Below are 19,912 nucleotides of genomic sequence, written 5' to 3'. Positions count from 1 at the left end.
CTAAAAGAAACTTACGTATACTGTCAGCATCAGGCAGCATCAGGGTGCATAGCAAGCATCTGCAAGCATAAGTTGCTCTTTCTTTCAGTTTTCCTCCCCCTTCCTTTCAATTACACCCACCGATTATATTTCGGATTCATTGACATTGCAGTCACTCTCGTGTGGGCACAGTCAAGCTAGTTTTAAATGAGCTAATTTGGCTACAGATAGCATTGCAGGCAGCGCAGCATGGGACTCGATGCAGTAGAACCCGGGTAAATACTTTGGTGGCTTTACCAACCCGGGCTGTGGGGGGCTGCTGCAGCTCCCAGGGCGCGAATGAACTGCATTAAAGCCAGCTCAGGCAGACAGGTGATACACAGACACAATTTCGGTGCAGGACGGTGGTGCTCTGTCTCAGGGAAAGGCTAGGCACACAGTAGGATCAGGGGCCACGGGCTGAGGCAGACCTAGTATGCAGATCTAGTATGTCCAAAAGCATCGTTCTGCGGGGAGCTTCAGTTTGTCGAGCGCTCTCACGATTGCTTAAGATGTGGAGGAAAAAAAAAAAAAAAAAAGAAAGAAAAAAAAAGCAGACTTTACCTAGATGTATGAAAGCGCAGTGCCTGCAACAGCAAAAGAAAGCCGGCAGAGATGACTGATGAGGCTTTCATCAGGTTTGAAAACACACTTTATGCCCTGCCAGCTGCGGAGAGGCGAGCCCGAGGAACTCCAGGGGTGGGAATGCCGCAGAGAGCGCCTGGAGCACCTGAGAGCGCGGCGTCCCCTTCCCCGGCAGGAAGGGAAAAGCCTGCCCTTAACGGGTGACGGGTGACAGCAGTAGGGCCACTTTGGGTCCCCCTGTGCCCTGCGAGCCAGACCCCATCTTTCTTGCCCATGGCGGGGGGGGGGGGAAGGGGAAGGAGGAGATCACCCCTCCTCATCCTTTCCCGGCTCTTGGGACGGACCCAGTGCCAGCACCCCGGAGCGGGGCGGGGGGAGGCCGTCCCGCCGGGACTGCCGCTCCGCATCCCCGGCCGGTCCCCTCCGCCGCCGGGCGGGGGCGGGCGCGGCGCGGGTGACGCCCCGGGAGGCGGTGGCGGCGGTGGCGGCGGCAGCTCCGGGCCCCGCCTCGCCCGGCCGAGGGGGCGGGGAGCTCCCGCCGAGCTACTACTACCGCCGGCGGGGCAGCAGCCGCGCCGTGAGCGCCGGGGGCTGGAGCGGAGCGGTGGGGCACCCCCGGAGGCGGGCGGCGGGGAGGAGGAGGAGGACAGACGCGGGGTCCGCCTGACCGGGTGTATCGTGTCCGCAGGGCAGCCGCCGCGGTCCGTCGTCCCCGGGAGCGGAGCCGCGGGTTGTCGCCGGCCTCCTGCCGGGTTTTGTTTTGGGTTTTTTTTTGTTTATTTTTTCCATGAGTCGGGGACGGGCAGCGCTCCTCGCCCGTTCCCCCGGCTCCGGCTCCGTCTCCGGCGGCGGCCCGGCGTGGCGGAGGCGACGGTGAGATGGGGGGTAGCCTGGGCTGCCACCGCTCCATCCCCCGCGACCCGGCGGACCTGTGCCACAGCCGCAAGTTCAGCGCGGCGTGCAACTTCAGCAACATCCTCGTCAACCAGGAGAGGCTCAACATCAACACGGCCACGGAGGAGGAGCTGATGACCCTGCCCGGGGTCACCCGGGTGGTGGCCCAGAACATCGTGGAGTACCGGGAGTACATCGGCGGCTTCAAGAAGGTGGAGGACCTGGCGCTGGTGAGCGGGGTGGGGGCAGCCAAGCTGGAGCAGGTGAAGTTCGAGATCTGCGTGAGCAGCAAGGGCAGCTCGGCGCAGCACTCGCCCAGCTCCCTGCGCAAGGACCCGGCTTCCGAGCACCACCTCTCCGCCACCAAGATCAACATCAACACCGCCACCCCGGCCCAGCTCATGAGCATCCGCGGCGTCACCGAGAAGATCGCCAACAGCATCGTGGACTACCGTAAAGAGCACGGGCCCTTCAAAAGTATTGAGGACTTGGTGAGGATGGACTGTATTAATTCCTCCTTTCTGGACAAAATCAGGCATCAGATTTTTGCGGAGAGGTCCCGGCCCCCTTCGACGAACACCAATGGTGGCCTCAACTTCACGGCCAAGCCTCACCCCAGCCCCACTTCTCTGAGCCTCCAGAGCGAGGACTTGGACTTTCCTCCTGGGGGTCCAACCCAGATCATATCTACTCGCCCCTCTGTGGAGATGTTCGGGGGGGTGAGAGACGGCAGACCCGTGCTGAGGGTGGCTACCTGGAACCTGCAAAGCTGCTCCATTGAGAAAGCCAACAACCCAGGTGTGCGGGAGGTTGTGTGCATGACGCTGCTGGAGAACAGGTAAGAGGCAGCACCTGGTGTGTAGGCCCAGCTCCATGCAGGTTTATAGGTTAATGCCATTGGGGTTTGGGCACTCTAGAGTCCCGTTGTGATCCTAGTGGAACTCGCTTCCTCCAGTGATTATTAAATGTTTCTTGTTTCTTGCATGGAATCTCATCTGAGTCTTAATGCTGGGGCTGTAGTGACTGTCCCCTCTTTAAGCCTCTATAGCCTTTGAAAGGTGGTGGACCTCCTGAAGAGCTATGTGTGTATGCACGCATATCTGTGCGGGGAAGACAGCTGTTATGGTTGGGCCTGTTAGTGGTTGGTCAAGGACTGTTTCTCTGTGAAGAGGCTTTTGAACAAGTCACGGAGGTCTCTCTTTCCTGCCAGAAGCTGGCGGGGGCGGGGGGGGAAGGCAAATAGCAGGGGAAAGGCTGCTCTGTATGCACCATGTTTCTTATGGTGTTTCCCAGAGCATCTTAGTACCACTTTGGGAGGCAGGATGCAGCACTACATCTGCCTCTCACAGAGCTGCTAAGCTGAGACCTTCCAGTGCTTCTTCTCCAGAAAGTCTGGTTTGGCTGGTGACCTCCTTAACCTCAGCATTGGGGCTGCAGTCCGCTCTCCATCAGATCCACTCCTCAAATGAAAACCGTTTGAGAGCACAGTCAGGATGGTTTGGGCTGTGTAACAAGCGTGGAATGCCATGGCTTGTCCCAGGAGGGTGACACAGCTCGTTAATGAGCAGTCACGGGGCTGAGCTGGAGGGACCACTCACCCTTGGGAGTGCAAGATACGGGGCAGCTGCCTGGGGAGGCTGTGCCGCCCCTGCGCCAGGCGGACCCCTGATGTCACTGAGCTGGTGGGCACGGAGCCGGGTCAGTTTGTGGTACAGTCAAGTGGGATGGTGTTTCTGGTGTTAATGGCTGAGAAGCTGAGAGCTGTATTTTTTTATTTATCTTTTTTTGTAAGGTAATCGGGCAACAATGCTGGGGATGTCTCTCTTGCTAAACTTTCTGCTTGATACAGAAATGTAGGAATGCAATAAGGATTTTGAAATAACTCTCGCCCTTTCCTTTCCATGCATGAAATCTGTCCCAGCTGATCTGGCATTTAGTTTACAGCATTGGGAAACTAACTTTTCTCTCTGGCCGTCATTCAGACTTCCAGCTGGAAACAAATAGGGGCAGGGGACTCTTGGATTTCTGCAAAAGGGATATTGTGGGGAGGGGAAGTGCTAAGGAACCGTTATCTCTGGTAGGGCCCATAGCTCTGTCCTTTCCCAGTAATATGCTGAATAATGGCTCTTGTCGGTGCGGTTGCGGAGGTCAGGCACGTGAGAGAGACGGTGACAGTGATGTGGTGTCCTGCGCTGCGGTACAGTATTTGTGGTCGAGGATACCTCTGCTGTGCACTGCTTGGGAGCCTGACACTCCCGCGTATGGAAACATCTGTTATCTCACAGCCACCGCTGTTCGATAGCCAAAATGGAGATGATAGCCCAGCAGGGGCGTTCAGATGTTGTGCTGATGGCTTCAGCCTAACGTCTTTCAGTATTCCTTGGCTGCTCTGCTAGTTCAGGTATCCCGTGCTTCCCGCTTTGCCACCGCTCTCGCTCTTTTGTGAGGGGTGGCAGACCTTAGGATGAAGTCTGGTGGGGCTGGGCATCAGGGTAGAGGGGGCAGAGGCGGACAGACCTGCTGAGGAAAGAAACATCTCTGATTATCACTAGTGTCAGTATTATTCTAATAATTCAGTTTTGGAAGAAAAGTGACTTTGGTGATTTACTTTTCTTTATTCACATATATATATAGATAACTTTTTTTAAGGACCTCATCCAGTAAAGTGTTAATTTTCTGTCACTTCTGCATCTTCAGCATTTTGGGGGGCAAAAAACCCCCAACCAAACCCCCAAACAGTCCACCTATGAAAAAAGCTAGGCAGAGAAAGTGACTCACAAAATAAGCCTGTGTTAGCCCAAGCTGGCCGCTGTGTATTCAAAGTGTGGCCCTAACAGTTTGTTTTTTTTTTTTTTTTTTTTTTTTGCTCTTAAACCGCATGGTACTTTGCTTCCATCCAGCTTAGCAAACAGGTACTGGGTGGTGTGAAAGGTGCTTCTGATACTTTGAAGTTTAAAAGGAGCCTGATAAAAGTACTTGGTTTTGTTCTGGTTTATTGCACGTATATGTGCCATCAATCACACAGGGAGAGTACAATGCAATTGTTTTCTGTACTTGATCCTATTTGTGATAACGTGAGAAGCTGGAAAGAAACGAGAGCAATGTGCATCCACAGACAAGCCTGCAAAACTTTCCTGGGAAAGTAAATGTGGGAACAGGGGCGGGGGGGGGAAAAAAATCAACACGATGCAGGAAAAAAGTATACATTGGGAAAAGTCGTACTCAGCACCTTGGGGAGGCGTTTCCTCCTGCTTGTGCTAGCATTGCTGAGGTCAGTGGAGCTTTGCAGCTGAAAAACGGCCTCCGCTGAGGCCAGAACCTGCCTTCTTTCTGTGTGTGAACTGCACGGTCTCCCTCCCAGCTCCGGTTGTGTACCCTGGGAACTGATAAAATGCCTTGCAAACTAATCTTTGCCCAGCTAAATCAACTTCAGCTGATAATCAGCTAGGGGAAATTCGGCTCTTGCTTCTGCACGCGCGAATACACCGCTGCACGGGGGCTCACCAGCACTCCAGCCTCATTAAATCCGTGGAGGTGGGGGCGTTCAAGGCACTCTGTGTTCTCAGCGGATGTCCCATGCGTGTTGCTGAAGTCTCCAGCTATGACCCAAGCTGTTGCCCGGTGGGTCTGAAACCACTGAGCCCGACAGTAGGCAGGTGCTCTCACAAGCTACACTGATGGGCACCTGCTTGTTGACATATTTTGTGCACAGCCACCATCATGTACGTAAGTGGCCTCCTGCGTGCCAGTGCCTTGTAGTCCGGGGTGGTCTCAGGTAGTCCGAGGTGGTCTCAGGAGCTGGAGCACCTCCTTGTTGCAGCGTTGCTGTTGGAGGACCTGCTGCAGCTAGCTTTTCAAGTCCAGGAATAAAGGACAGCACGTCAAGAAGACCGCATTAAAACTGTGTAAAGAGCAGTAAAGAACCTTAATCTGAGATTTTGGGGAATTTCATGCCAATTGAAAGGCTGGTTTGGATTTTATTTGTTTTGTTTTTTTTTTTTTTTCATGACTAGTTCATAGCTTTGAGACCCCTTGGGTGTTAGCCATGGGAAGATTACCGCTCGCTTCCCCGTGAGGCTACAAGGTGGAGGTCCTCCTGTCTTCCAGCCCTGCATAGCTTTTGCACAGAGGCAACAGTTGTGCAGGAAGGAAAGAGGGCAGTGCCTTCTTTCAAAACAAACAAAAAGCAAGAAAATGTCACCATGTAGAGTAATCTGCTGAAGGGGGGAGGGAAAAAAACCAAGCCAAAGCCTCCACACTCATGCCCAGAAGTGCTAAATTTCTTAAGAGCAGCAAAGGGAATGTATACCAAATCAGTAAGCATGACTACGACTGCTGACTTATTTTGAAATTCATCACTGCGGTACAAAAATAATGAAACACAGCAAGGTCCTCACCCTCTTTCTCATATTACAAGGATCTATGTTTATCACGGTGTTTGGAGTGGAAGAACGAGGTATTTTCATTCAGAGGACTAGAGGGTAATTTTAGAAGAGATTAACATGATGAATGTGGAGGTGAGCGTGACATGTAATTGGATTAAAGTATCAAATGTGGGGTGAATTTGCCCAAAGCTGTGATGTTTCTTGCAGGTGTGGTTCGGCAGATCTGGGATTTGCTGGCAGGGGATCAGAGCTGGCCTGTCTCTGGGGTTGCAGGTCACCTTGTCCAGCTGCCCTCCACCCTGGGGTGGGGATGAAGGAACCAACAGCTGTTTCTCACCAGAAAAAAGAAAAATGTAGGGTTAGGGGTAGTACAATCAAAAGGGCAAGCAAGCTCAGGTCAAAGGCAGCAAGTGTTTTCATGGGGGGGATAAGCAGCCCCAGTGGAGATGTTTCCCCTGGCCGAAGTTGGTGGAGGTATCCTAGAGCTGTCTCATACCCCAGCTCCGTAGGGAAGGGCGCTTTTTCTGCTCCTCATCCATACCTGCCTCAGGCCTGTTCCTCCTGGCCGCAAACCGAGCTCGTGACTCCCACGACACCCCGTGACCACTCTCTCCGGCTGTTATGTGCCGAGGTGCCTGCTGGGTGACCACATCAAGAAGCGTGATGCAGGTGCAGGCAACGCCGACCGATACACAGAGCATGCTAAACGTGTGTCCTCTGGTTTGATGGCTTGCTTGAAAGTTTGCTGGTAGCCGAAGGCAGTGATCAGTTGTGCAGCTTTCCCAGCATGGTTTGCAGTGGAGGTTTTCCAACTGGTTTTCATTATGCTTTATAATACTGAGTGGTAACTTCTTAATTTTTTTTTTTTTTCTTGTAAGCACATTTTGCAGTTGAGTAAATGAAAATTGATAGAGAGACGGAAAGCCAGAACTTGCACACTCTCTCCAAAAAAAAAAAAAAAAAAAAAAAAAAAAAAAAAAAAAAAATTAAAATAAGGGAAGGAGGGGAAGAGGGAGTGTGTGGCAGGACCGTGGTGGGGTACCAAGGTTGAGGCTCAGGTCTATGGAGCCCAGCTCAGGTTCCTTCCTGATGTCAAGCAGTTCAGGCTGCTCTCTCCCTGTGCCGCTTGCTCTGGTCGGCTTCTTGGTGTGGTTCCATCTTCTAGGTGCAAGAAGTAATAAAGCCTCAATGCCTATTGCAAAAATCACCACATTGTAGAAGAGCCCAGGTTGGAAGCAGCCTACAAAGATCATCTGACCCAACCTTTGGTGGGAAAGGAAGCCTAGATGAGATTATCTAGCACCCTGTCCAGTCGCACCTTGAAAACCTCCAGCAATGGGGACTCTACCGTGTCCACGGGAAGGTTGTTCCAGTGGTTGATTGTTCTCACTCTAAAAAAATTTTTCTTACATGTCTGTAGAGTAACAAATACAAGTACCAATATAAGGTTTGTACTTAGCACTGATTAACTTTTTTCTCTTCTTGGCTTAGTTTCTTGGACAGCAATCCTCCGTGCTTACTCTTTCAGAACATGTCAGCCCCTTCCACCACCAGCTTTGTAACCTGTTAGCTGTTTTCTCTTTGGTTAGATAGAAGTGCAGAGGTCTCTCAAAGGTAAGAAGTTGCCCTCAATTTCTGTGGCTCAGACCCAAATTTTTGTTCCTGCTGGGAAAAGGATAGGTAAACCTCAGTCCAAAATTGCCTCCTGGGAGGCAGCGGGTGGACAGGCGGTCCCTGGGTAACCCTCACTGTGCCACCACGGAGGCTCTTTTTCCTAGTCCTGCCTACCCCAGGTAGGTGTCCTAGGGGAACGGTCACCCTAAGCATGTCCTCTCATCACCTAAAAAAAAAAAAAAAAAAAAAGGCAAGCTCTTGAACCACCCTCTGGAGAAGCCTCCTTCTGCGCACAAGGAGATGAGGGAAAAAGCCATCTCATTCAGGTCCCCGCAGCAGGCACTGGAGGCAGGAGAAGCACGTTCCCGTTGCTCCCCTACGTTAAATAGGGTGGGGGCTTTGTTTTTGTGTCCAGTCTCTTAATCTGGACTAAGAGGTGGTGTAGTACTTAGAAGGGGCAATTATTTACTACCAGGGCTTGATGCTTTTGTTGGGAAGGGATGCGGCGTGGTACCTTGCCTGCTGGCTTGTAGCCGTGTTTCCCAGCAGGACCACGGAAAAGGCATCCCACCCCCTCCAAACGGACAGTGTTGCTTTTTCTCACGTTCCTCGCAGCGGTGTATCGTAGTAGTAGTGATGGTTGTACTTGCAATGCTTTGGAGGCTCAATGCCAGCCTGTATGTGCTATTTCTACTCTGTCGCTGCAGCTCTTGGTGGTCTGGCAAAGCCCCGAGGTGCGTCTGTTTTATGTCTCCCTCTTTATGCAGCCACTTGGTTTTTCTCCCTCGGATTAATACTAGGCTGGAGCCTTGCCAAGAATAATTCCCCTGCAAGAAAAGCTCAGGAAAGAGGGCCTGGCTCGAGTAACCTGACCGTGCTAATAAGTCTTAAGCAGCAAAAGAACAAATACACCCTCTTCTCCTTATGTAATAGGGAGGAAATCCTGCCTCCTGCGACTTCAGGAAAAACTTGAGAAAAAAGGAATTGTTAGATGATATCTTCTATGTGCGCTTCACAAAAGGATTTTTATGAGCAATAGAAATACAGATGCATGTAAAGCTACCATTAATTTGCACTTTCTAATACCTCTGAGGACAAAAAAATGGGGTGATGGAAGAGCTGCTATGTTTGGGGTTTTTTGGGTTGGCTTTTTTGTTGTTGTTTTGTGATTTTTTTTTTTTTTTTAAATTTTTTTTTTTTGACCTCCACCTATATGAGATCGACAGTATTTTACTTGCTAGAGACTAGTGGGAGACTGAAACTGCATTCTGCATACCATCTGGCAGGGGGAAGCACCAAGACCTTCTCAGGTCAGACCCCAAGTTACATCGTTTTCCAGTGAAATGAAACTCTACTGATTTACTCCTGATCAGGATTTGGCCCATTCCTTTGCCTACGTCAAATCACATGAAGGCGGCGGAGCTCGGTGCTAAAAAGCATGACTGTCTCCCTGGGGCTTCGGGCTCCTCTGCAGTACGGCTCCCATCTCGGGCTGGGATCCCAGCCCCTTTCAGGACTGCTGCTGGGGGAAGAGGTGATGTCAGTTAATTAAATTCCATTTCCAAGCCTCTGCTTTATATGGATGCAGTACTGAGACCCTCTATGTGGACATCACCTGCTCCTTCTATAGGAGGTGGGTCGCTTGCTCAAGATACTTTGCAACTCCAGAGTCTTTGCAGGAGAGATCAAAAGCAGCGGGTGGATTTACAGCAAGATTGTGGAGGGTGTACACCATCCCCGTGTCCAGACTCTTGGAGAAGGCACCTGAAGCCACATGCTCTGCAGGAGATCTTGGAGGTGGACGCACTGGGGTCTGATCCTGCATGGTCTCTCTCGGTAGCTGTGGGTCTGGGGGGTTTGCCACAGCCCCCCACAGCTTTCCTCCCTCAGACGTGACACAAGAATGTAGGATAGGAGAGGCCCTTAAAATCGCCCCTGAGTAACCTTCCCAGGGATTTTCTCTTTTGAAGAGAGATGTGGGCATCTTGTTGACTTTGAACAACTGCCTCAGTGTATTCCTTGAATCATCTGAGTGGCTGTATCTAACGAGCCATTTTTTATCTGCTTTAAAGTTCAGAATGTAACTGGAAAAATGGTATAGTTAAAGGCCAGTTTATCCATATATAATAAACCTTATTTTCCTCCTTTTTAAAATTGTAATCGTACCCTGCCACTGTTACTTGCACCATAAAGCCTGACTAAAATGGAACAGACCGGTAGGGCAAGCGTTGTTCGTATATTATTTTTCTTTCCCAACATGCATACTTGATACATCTGGCAGCACTTAATGGCTGTGTAGTTTCAATCCATGCCTTCTGGGCTGTTCTGCACATTTATTTCATGTCACTGGCTTCATGTTGCAGATTGCAGGTATTTTGGTAAACCAGAGCTGCCAGCTTACTCCTGCGGGTCCTGCAGGATTTGCCGTATTCCACGTGGCAAAGATTAAATGGCTTGGCTGATTTATGGTCATAAAGTGGGGAATTAGTAAGCGATGCTATACTGCCTGCTCCTGTATCACGAGCAGAGGCCACAAGACTATAACCTCATCCCGCTAGACTTTTCAGAAAGCTTGTGCCACACGACTGTAGAAGACAGACAAGGTATCTACGCATAGGGCTCCATCCTGTAAACAGACATCTTTAATGCTCTGTGATTCTTCTGCAGTTTGGGAGCTCACGATACAGCTGCAGGAAGGGTAGTTTTCCACCTTTGGCTTTAAAAAGAGCAATAGGACCGTTCCTGAAGGCAAAAGCTGCTGCTGCTGTTCTTACCAGGAAAGAAAGACCAAGGGACTACCAATGTGGGAATTAAATACGCCAAGTTCCTGAGAAGGTGCGAGTGGAAACTCAGTCAGTCCCTCTTAAGGAGGGGAAAACACTGTCTCTGCAACCAAGTGCCGGTCTGGCTCACTCTGAACACGGGTCTCCAGCTGTGTTAAATGGGGATATTTAAGAGAGAATCTGGTTTTACAGATTTAACTGCACCCTTCTTGCTGGAGTTGGGCTTCAGCGTGGTTCCTACAGCTGCGTTGTTAGGAGGACCCTGCTTCTTCCGTCTCTAATTAGTGTTTCTCTGGGAGTCTTGCCCAAATAATGATTTCAAGGCTTGGCCGGATGAGCAGAGAAGAGTTGATAGGACGCAGATTACAGCGTGCATGTAACTTATTTTTAAGTCTCATTGTTCTCCATTGGGATGCAGGTGGAAGCTGACAGGCGGAGGCATAGTGTCCTTACTGAAATAATTACAGTACTCTGCAGTAATTTCTCAACACTATTATATGGTGTGGTGATGGAGACAAAAACCGTGGTGCATTATTAAAAATGCTTAAAAATGGGAACTCAGTAACTTCTTCATTTCCAGATTTTGTATTTATTATTTTACATGAGGGACTTTGGTTTATTTGAAACAACTACTGGAGACAGTCCAGCGGAGGGCTACAAAGATGATCAAGGGACTGGAGCACCTCTCTTATGAGGAAAGGCTGAGAGACCTGGGTCTGTTCAGGCTGGAGAAGAGAAGACTGAGAGGGGATCTCATCAATGCTTATCAATATCTAAAGGGTGGGTGTCAAGAGGATGGGGCCAGGGGCTTCTCAGTGGTGCCCGGTGACAGGACAAGGGGCAACAGGCACAAACTGGAACACAGAAAATCCTGTCTGAACATAGGGAAAAATTTCTTTACCCTGAGAGTGGCAGAGCACTGGAACAGGCTGCCCAGAGAGGTGGTGGAGTCTCCGTCTCTGGAGACATTCAAAACCTTGCTGGATGCGTTCCTGTGCAACCTGCTCTAGGTGACCCTGCTCTGGCAGGGGGGTTGCACTAGGTGATCTCCAGAGGTTCCTTCCAACACCAACCATATTGTGATTCTATGAAGAATGGCTGGCTGATTCTTCAAATTGGTGGCCAAAAATCCCCACCGATTTATCAGAGAATAAAAGCGCGTGGTGGCTTCGCTGAGGGGAGGTTGAGACCTACCGAAGACCTCCTCTCCTGTGTTGGAGGTGTGGATGAGCTTTCCATCAGGCTTCAGTCTGGTCCCCTCCCTTGTCTCAGGCCTGGGTCATTCACGGTGGAGTCTGAAATGGTGCCGAGAGCAGAGGGGGCATCACGTCAACAGCAGATGGGCAGTGAAGGGAATATGTAGCTACGGTAAAAAGGATGTTTTCTGTCAAAAAAACATTTCATCTCGCCTTTGGCATATGCAGCATATCCACATCCCGGTCAAGCCATGTGGCATTTTCAAATGGCACGAGTGTTTTAAACTGTTCGGTCACCGTTGGGGAGGATCAGCGCTGCTGACCTCCTTTCCATCCCCGCTTCTGGGGGGTTCGTGCAGGCAGGAGCCAGGCGTCAGCGCCGAGCTGTTGTTTTCAGTGCCTGTGGTAAAATTATCAGAGGCCAGTGAGTAAGAAAAATACATTTACCCTGCTTGTGCCCCCCACGCATGTGCGTGTTCCAGAAGTTGAACTGTGTATAAAAATATAATAATAAAAGAATTTAAATTCCTATGGAAAAATACATTTGGGATTATATTGCTGTCTACGGTAAGGATGGCCAGGAACACTGTGGTTACTAAATGCACTGTGTTTGTGGTGGAATAAACGCAGCCAGCTTGTGCAGAGCGGGTTGGAGTCCCTCTGTCTGAGGGAGCCTCAGGGCTATGCAGGCTGTCTGTCTGTCCGTCTGTCCGTCCTCTCTCCCCGTCTGTCACGGGGACAGCATGTAGTAATGCCCTCCTGCTCTTTATGGGGAACATCCCATGGGGCAAAGCTGTTCCTGGGAGCAGTTCACGCCATAGGTTTATGGATACGGATGAGGAGGAGGAACTGGAAAATCTCCTTTTCCTTCTGCGTGGCTATTTTTTGCTGTGTGTGGTTTTTTTGTTTGTTTTGGTTTTTTTTATTTTTTTTTACTAGGCGTTTCAGGTAACGTGCTGGAGCTCCCGTGCAAATTTAGCTACAACAGCTGTCCGAGCCGTTCACAGCTGAACGGGTTTTTAATGGGTTACTGAACAGCTAATTGATCAACAAGGCTTTTGCCCTGCGTGGCGGCGGCAGCCTTCCTGCCCTAAATCCCTGCTGCTCGTGACACGCTCCTAGTCCCGCAAAACCACCCTGGCCCTTTGCTTAACAAGGAGGGGGGGGAAAGCATAAACCTCTCCCAGCTGCAGCATAAAGAGGCCGTTGCTTTTGCTTTCAGCCTTAATCCTTCCACTCCTTTATATTTATAGCTCCGTTCCCGCCTCCCCCCCCCACCGCTTCTTCATTGGTCGGTCTGTCGGAAGCCAGCGGGCGCAGAGGGACAGGCACTGTCCCCGTGGCCACCGAGGGCTTGCTCTAGCTGCGCTGGGGGTGATTGCCGGTCAGTGCCCTCCCTCGCCCGGGCTCGGCTGGCGTAAAGGTTAGCCGGCTTTCTGTCCCAACTGGAAGCGGCGTGCCGTTGGATATGCGCTGGATGTTAACTTAGGAACCTTGCGTTTGGTTTCTTTATTTGTTCTATTTAAGCAAACAAGATGGAGCGCAGCTCCAGCTCGATGCCACTGGATTGCAGGGTATTGTGGCAGGAGCGACTCTAATTTGGTATCGAAAATGAACTGTAAAATGGACTGTTGCATTGAAAATGGACTGTAAAAGTTTGTTGCTTTTATGCATGCAAGGTCAGTTCCATAGGTTTGCCGTCAAACACGCTGCTCGTAGCATATAAAATGACTACCTTACTCCTCCTCTTTCTCTTAAACAGACAAAAACATGGAAAAGCGTGAACCCTGTCAGGGAGGATAGTCTTAGCTGGGAAGGACCCATATTACTTGATTTAAAACAGTTTGCATTTTAAATAAGGCAGCAATTTTCCAGTGGTAAGACCACCTTAAGCTAACGTAGGCAGATGTGGCTCTTCCACTGGAAGCACTGATGGGGTCCACCTGCATGAGGACCACCTTAGGGAAGTCTTTTGAGTCGCTTCCCTCTCATGGGACTGGTGGTGGTGAGGCAGATGCCCACACCACAACGCACGGGGGAGGAAGTACCCTGTGTCTGCGTGTGATCCCCACCATGTATAAAATATCAGAGCCACTGCTGAATTAAGTGTTAAAATTAATGTTATTGGCAAGAAAATGCCGCAGTGGTACCTGACTACCCTTTGCAACCTTTACACTGCCCAGCCCAAGTTTACTTATGATTTTGGCAGCAATAGTAGTGCGATTTTTGGCTGTCTGTCTGTCCATCTATATCTTCCTGCTAGTCCTTTGTACAGCTCCTTCCCTTATCTCTAGCCATGTTTACGTTCCTCTTTCTTAATCAATGGGGACTGTGCCACCAGCACTGCTGGCTGTCCTCTGCGCTGGCCACCCTCCCGAGAAGGTGGTATTAAGCAATAAGGAGGATGTGGCCCAGGTGAGGGTGAAGGGGTTGGTACCCCTGGCAGATAGCTCAGCCTTATTTCCAACACACCTTGGAGGGATGCCGTGGTAAAGATTAGTCTTTGGTTACCAGAAAGCTCCCCAGATTTCTTGGTTTAGTTGCTTCCGAGTTCTCTGCTGCAAAGTAGCACGGCAGAAAAGGAAACCATGGTTTACCGGACAAGATAAAGATTCAGGGATTGAACAGCCCTCAGTCAGCAGCTTGTGGATTTAGTAGATATTTGGACAATTTCCACGCGGAGCTGTTGGCAGTAAAAACTCTGGAAACGTTGCCTGTAGATGAAGGTTGGGCTGCACAAGCAAAAAGCCACCTCTAAGCATGTGGTGTTTCCCATTTCTTGTTTAAACCAAGACCACCTGGACTTGGCTGTGGTTTGACTTGCTTCTCCTTCCATTTTTGACTGTCGTCTGTGCGTGTAGCCTACAGAGCAGCTTTTGTGAGGAGCTGTGCATGAGGGCGATGGTGGCCCGCTATATTGCACATCTGTGTACCCAAATTTGGCAAAAAGAAAGTGGAAGTAAGAAGATAGGTAGATTCCTGTATATCGATTGCCCATAGGTTGAAAGGAAATTGCCTCATAAAAACTGCCTCTATCTTTGACCCAGCCTTCAAAGCTTGCTCTCGTAACCTGAACGTGATCTCCTTCCTCGTCCTCTTCTCCAGTCCTACTGAACCTAAAGCCTTTCCGCTGGCTTCTCTTGGCTTTTAAATTGTCTCGCCACACCTCAAGCACCTCCAGTTATTGCAAGTGCATTTGGTTTGCTCCCACACCACGAGGGCTGAATGGTATCACCTCCCACCTGCGAGGCCGAGGACTTCAGTTGCCTTGGATCATCCGTGATATTTTCCCCCCCAAATCATTCTAACACTGCCTTCTCATTCCAAGATATGCTGCAGCATTTCTTTCTCCTCCGCGGAAGCCTCTTGCCAGGCAGTTTGAAAATCAGTGCCTTTTAAGATATCTCAAGTTTCAGGCAAAACCTGCTTGAAAAAATGCAGCCTTGCCTTTAATGTCAGGGGGTGTTACTAATTCTTGCAAGAAGAGGAGGCTCCTGTACCATTTCCTTTAAATGAAAAAGAAGTATTCATGTTTTTGATTTCTGTTCCTCAGAGGTACTAAAAGCTCTGCAAGAAAATACCTTGTTAACTTCCTGATGTGTTGGAGGTGGAATTATTTTTAACTTGCAAAAGCAGTTGTTTAAAAGGAGTTCGTGTGTACGCTAGGAGCTTAGCAGCAGAAGCGCTCAGCATTTTTTTCCTCTCTTCAGTGGAGCCTGTCTGATTATGCTGTACGGGTGCGTGCTGCACCGCCAGTTTACAATTCCTCTCCCATATACATCTTATCTTCCTGAAGATAGTGTCTGGAGACGTCAGCTCTGTGAGGAGAGAGTGATGAATTTATATCAGAGGAATCTTTTTTGTCTAGCAGCTCTTCAACACGGCGCGCTGTGCAGGATATCTCTTAAAAATAGAAAGTACTGGAGGAATATCAGCTTTGTCACGTTGTCTCCAGTGCCTACGTATGGCTTGATTTGGCTAAACCCTGAGATTTGTAAGAGAAAGCCTGAGTTGTCCATGCAAGACTCCCTGTGCCCCAGTTTTTAAAATACTTACTGGTACGTTTTGGGGGATTGTTTGGAGTCTACGGCCAGATCAGCACTAAATATGGTTACTCTCTTAGTACGTAAATGTGCTTTTTGCTGGGAATGCAAGTATGATGGTCTGAAAACTTCGGTTCTTCTGGAGCAGGGATTTGTCAGATGACTATACCGTCATTCTGGGGTTTTGGGGATATTTTTATTTTTTTTTCCTTCTCATGAGATCTTCCCAGGGTCATTATAACCTAAAGACTTCATCAAATGTTGTTGGTAAACTTTGTACATGCATTTATCTGCTGCAGGGCAATTTCATGTTATCGGGGAGCAAGGGTCATACAACAGCTTCAATCCACTGTCCCAACGAAAGCACAGATTGTTGCTTCCATTTGTATTACTCCCAGTGCCTGGCTCAAGTTTTGTCTCCCACATCTGCTCCTCAAAACTGGGACGCTCTTGGAAATGCTGCCAAATTTAGCGTTTTGTTCCCGCTGAGTTGGTGGCTAAACTTTGGTCAGTTTGCCTGTTCCTTGTTTCAGTCCTCCTGGATGCTGCTTCCAGTTATACACTTCCCCGTGTTTCTCTGTCACCCTATTTTTATACGCTGTCGTTTTGTCTTACGGGTGCACCAAATGGCAAGCTTGATATTTTGGTACTGTATTATTGCCAGTAGGTATTAAATCATTAGTTTGATTGTTTTTATAGACTGTTTCTATGGCACAACTTTAGGAGGCTGTCATGCTAACAAAACCTGTGTGAGGGACACCTCTTCAGATAATCTAAAATGCTTTCCATGGAGCACTGATTACTTTATCCTCAGAACAATTCAGAAATGGGAATGAAAACAGTGTTTTAAAAGGGTTGTAATTTCTGCTCCATGGACTTTGCAGGCTTGTAGGTGTGTAAGCACCATTGAGAAGAACCACTGGAGCCTTCTTTATGTTGCTTTTAGCCCAATATTGAATCCGATAAAAAAGACACCAGGGCTCAGCACGCAATGTTCTCCCTCCTGCTCCCTGGGGGTGCCCACGTTGCCACCTTCACCATTTCTTTGCCATTTTTGGGGGGTTATTCCCTGTTCAAGATGGAGAAGATCTATGGCAGAGCAGAGGGGAGCATAGCATCACGGTCCCTGGCAGGGCATCAGGTCGAACCAACGGGGAAGGCTTCCGTGAGCATCCACGCGATCCCATTTCACGCCCTGTGTGTAGTTGGCTGAGAGCTGCTTTATCACCTTGGAGCTCGTTACAAGACACACGAATCGTGTATAAAGCTGCATGAGGCATAAAGTTGCACGGCCGTGCGGAGCCCGGCGCAGCCCATCAAACACGATCTCCTCCTGACATCCCTTTCTAACGTAGGTTTGCACTTCAGCTCCAGTATCTGGAGAGCTCTGGGTCTGGCCAAGCAGGCTTTCTCGTTCCCACAGAAGATGTGGGTTTCTAAGGCCGTTTTGTGTTGAAGCCTCTGACCTAAATAAGGTTAAGGATCTGGACTACACAATTGGCACCCAGTGCCAGAAAAAAGAAAGCTTGAGCTCGGGCCACTGTTCCCCGCTTTGCCAGGGCCGGTCTGCTTGCGGGGCTCTGCAGTCTTCTTGCATCCTTATGCTTTAAAGGCCATTCTTATGTCCAGACGTCTCCGAGCCTGGCACGCAGGGGTACTGTGGGGCTGGGAAGCTTTCAGAGCTCCTTCCTGCATGTCATTGTGCAGCTGGAAGCTGGGATGGCTTCCAGCTCACTGAAGACACTCCGACATTGTTCCCTCCTAATCCCCTCCTCCTTTGCAGAGTATGGTTTTTCGGGAGGCTAGCATGTTCCCTTGTTGGCTTTCCACGCGGGAAGACAAGCAGCAGTTCATGGGAATAACGTAACCCTGAATTAGCGATGAGCCAAGGCGGAGGGCGGCTATATGGCGTGAGGGTGGTACGAGGGCTCGGCTCTGCGGCGTGTGAGCGAGAGGATGCTGAGCTAGCCGGGCTGGCTTGTGGCGGTGCTCCATTTATCTGCTTGCTGGCCCACCGTCAAGAAGAACAAATGTTCAGCGTGGCGGGGCTCCCGGGTTTCAGCAGGACAAAATGATGCATCCCTCTCCACCCCGCTTGCGGTTGCTTGTTCGGCGATTCGCTACTGGTTTGCTGTTTCTTTTTGCGCGCGGGTAGCCAGGGGAGATAAAAGCAGGTTAATGGGACAGGGAGGAGGGTGCTTTCTACAGAACCGGCCTTTTTTCTTCCCAAACCCAGGTACAAGGAGAGAGAGAACAAGGTAATGAGTATATAGATATATTCAAATGCCTTTACAAGGACATCTTTCGGTGCAGGGATTTGACCTTGGAGGTTTGGATTGCATCATTTATAAGATGGTGGCCTTGAGGTCAACCCGCCTGATACCTGAAGGTGCCGCTCCAGAAGACTTTGTGCAGCTCTCGAGGCAGTCACAGGTCGAAGGAGACAGAGCAAATAAAGGACAAAAAGGAAATTTATTGCAGCCAAGTTATTTCACCTTTTCCTGCCTTCAAGCAGGTCAGGAGCTCAGGTGAAGTGAGAACTTCTCCCGGTACACCTGTCTGTGCTTCTTTTTGCTCTGCTGCCCCTTCCGATGTTATTAGCTGTGGGTGTTTGGAGTGCTGAAGGAATTGATTTGAGGAGAGGAACGCTGGGGTAGAATTAAAGCTGTGGTCTGAGGCGCGCAGAGGTGTGCTAGAGGAGCTTGTATGCACAGTTCGATAGCTTGGGTTTTCTTTAGGGTCTCTCCTAATTACAAGAACCTGTAAACAGCTTTACCCATGAGTACCAGCTGGCTTGACTAGCATCCCTAAATTGATGGTGTGTAGATGTAGGAGTCCTCTTTGCAGGGCCAGGCCCTAACCTTCAAGTATCACCTGTTCTGAACGTTCAAAAATCATGAAGATAGTCTCTAAAAAAAATAACAGAATTGACTTGGAGCTACATTTACAAATTTTTCAGACTGTTAAGATCCATAATCTGAATGAAACCTTTTGCATTCATCCCTCAGAGCCATGCCCAGTGGAAAATGCTGCTTTCTGCCCTGGAGATAGCAAAGGTAAAACAGGAGGTGGGTAGGATGCTTCACGGACAGGTTCCACGTTGATAGGCAAGATCTGCCGTTGTCCACTGTGAGCTTTGGGGCACGTCCTGGTATGAGCTGAAGGGCACAGCAGCTGGCAGCATGTTGCTACACCTCCTCCGGCTAACCCACATCCCTTTCGCCTCTCACATCCTGTAGACGCGATGGGTGTTTCCCTTCTTGAAAGAGCGTTTCGGAGCTCTTTCAAGCTTTTATTGTGTTTTGGGATGGGGGTGGGGAAGAGGGGAAAGCAAGAGCCCAACACCCAGGTTCTGCTGGCTTAGGAAATTGGGTGGTTTACTTGCCACGTGAGAGATTTCTTCAGTGTGGAGCTGGTGGTGAGGTGGTTTGTGGCAGTGTTGACTAATTAGTGACAGCAGTGTTTTCCTGCCGGGGGGGGTTTGATCCCAACAAAGTGTTGGCTCACCTCATGGTGTTACCCAGCTCCCTTTGCACTCTGTCTTTGCATCTGCGCAGGCATGTGTCAGCCCTGGTTACTCATCAGAAGAGGTTGTCTCCCCGGCGCTGGCTTTCTTGGTGTGTGTCAGGGCAACATGCATTTATTTGGGTGTTTCATGACTGAGCAGAAATTCCACCGTCATTACCATGTATGCGCATGGATAATGGCTTCTTACAAGGCTGGAGAAAAGCTGAGTTGTCTTTGTTTTTCATAAAGTAGCAACTGGTATCCAATAATCCAGGTTTCGTTGCATAGGCAGAATCATAGAATGGTTTGGGTTGGAAGGGACCTTGAGGACCCTCTAGTTCCAACCCCCTGCCATGGGCAGGGTCACCTCCTACTAGACCAGGCTGCTCAAAGCCCCATCCAGCCTGGTCTTGAACACTTCCAGGGATGGGGCATCCACAGCTTCTCTGGGCAACCTCTTCCAGTGCCTCACCACCCTCACAGTAAAGAATTTCTTCCTATTATCTAATCTAAATCTACCCTCTTTCAGTTTAAAACCGTTACCCCTCATCCTATCAGTACACCCCCTGGTAAAGAGACCCTCCCCATCTCTCTGTAGGCCCCCTCTAAGTACTGGAAGGCTTTGGTAAAGGTCTCCCTGGGGCCTTGTCTTCTCCAGGCTGAACAACCCCAACTTTCTCAGCCTGTCTCCATAGGAGAGGAGCTCCAGACCTCTCCTCTGGACCTGCTCCAACAGGTCCATGTCCTTCTTATGTCAGGGGCTCCAGAGCTGGACACAGTACTCCAGGTGGGGCCTCACCGAGAGGAAGAGAGAAGGTGTGCCATTTGCTGCTAACTGCCTGTGTGTGCCCACTCCTCCTGCCTGGTCTGCCAGACTAAAGCTGGTG

The 19,912-nt window shown here is 49.8% G+C and overlaps 1 protein-coding gene across 1 annotated transcript in view; it reads left to right on the top strand.

Moving 5' to 3' along the window:
* The first annotated feature begins 1,131 nt into the window (after nt 1–1,131).
* EEPD1 (endonuclease/exonuclease/phosphatase family domain containing 1) overlaps nt 1,132–19,912 on the top strand; it is a 65,813-nt gene continuing 47,032 nt past the window's right edge. The window contains exon 1 of the mRNA XM_074575446.1: nt 1,132–2,335. Within this exon, the coding sequence (XP_074431547.1) occupies nt 1,482–2,335 (854 nt within the window). The 5' untranslated portion in view covers nt 1,132–1,481. The remainder of the gene's footprint in view (nt 2,336–19,912) is intronic.

Source organism: Larus michahellis, chromosome 2 (genome assembly GCF_964199755.1).
Source record: "Larus michahellis chromosome 2, bLarMic1.1, whole genome shotgun sequence".
In the NCBI taxonomy this organism is placed as follows: domain Eukaryota; kingdom Metazoa; phylum Chordata; class Aves; order Charadriiformes; family Laridae; genus Larus; species Larus michahellis.
Note: the sequence above shows the minus strand (reverse complement) of the source record. Positions and strands in the feature narration are given on the sequence as shown.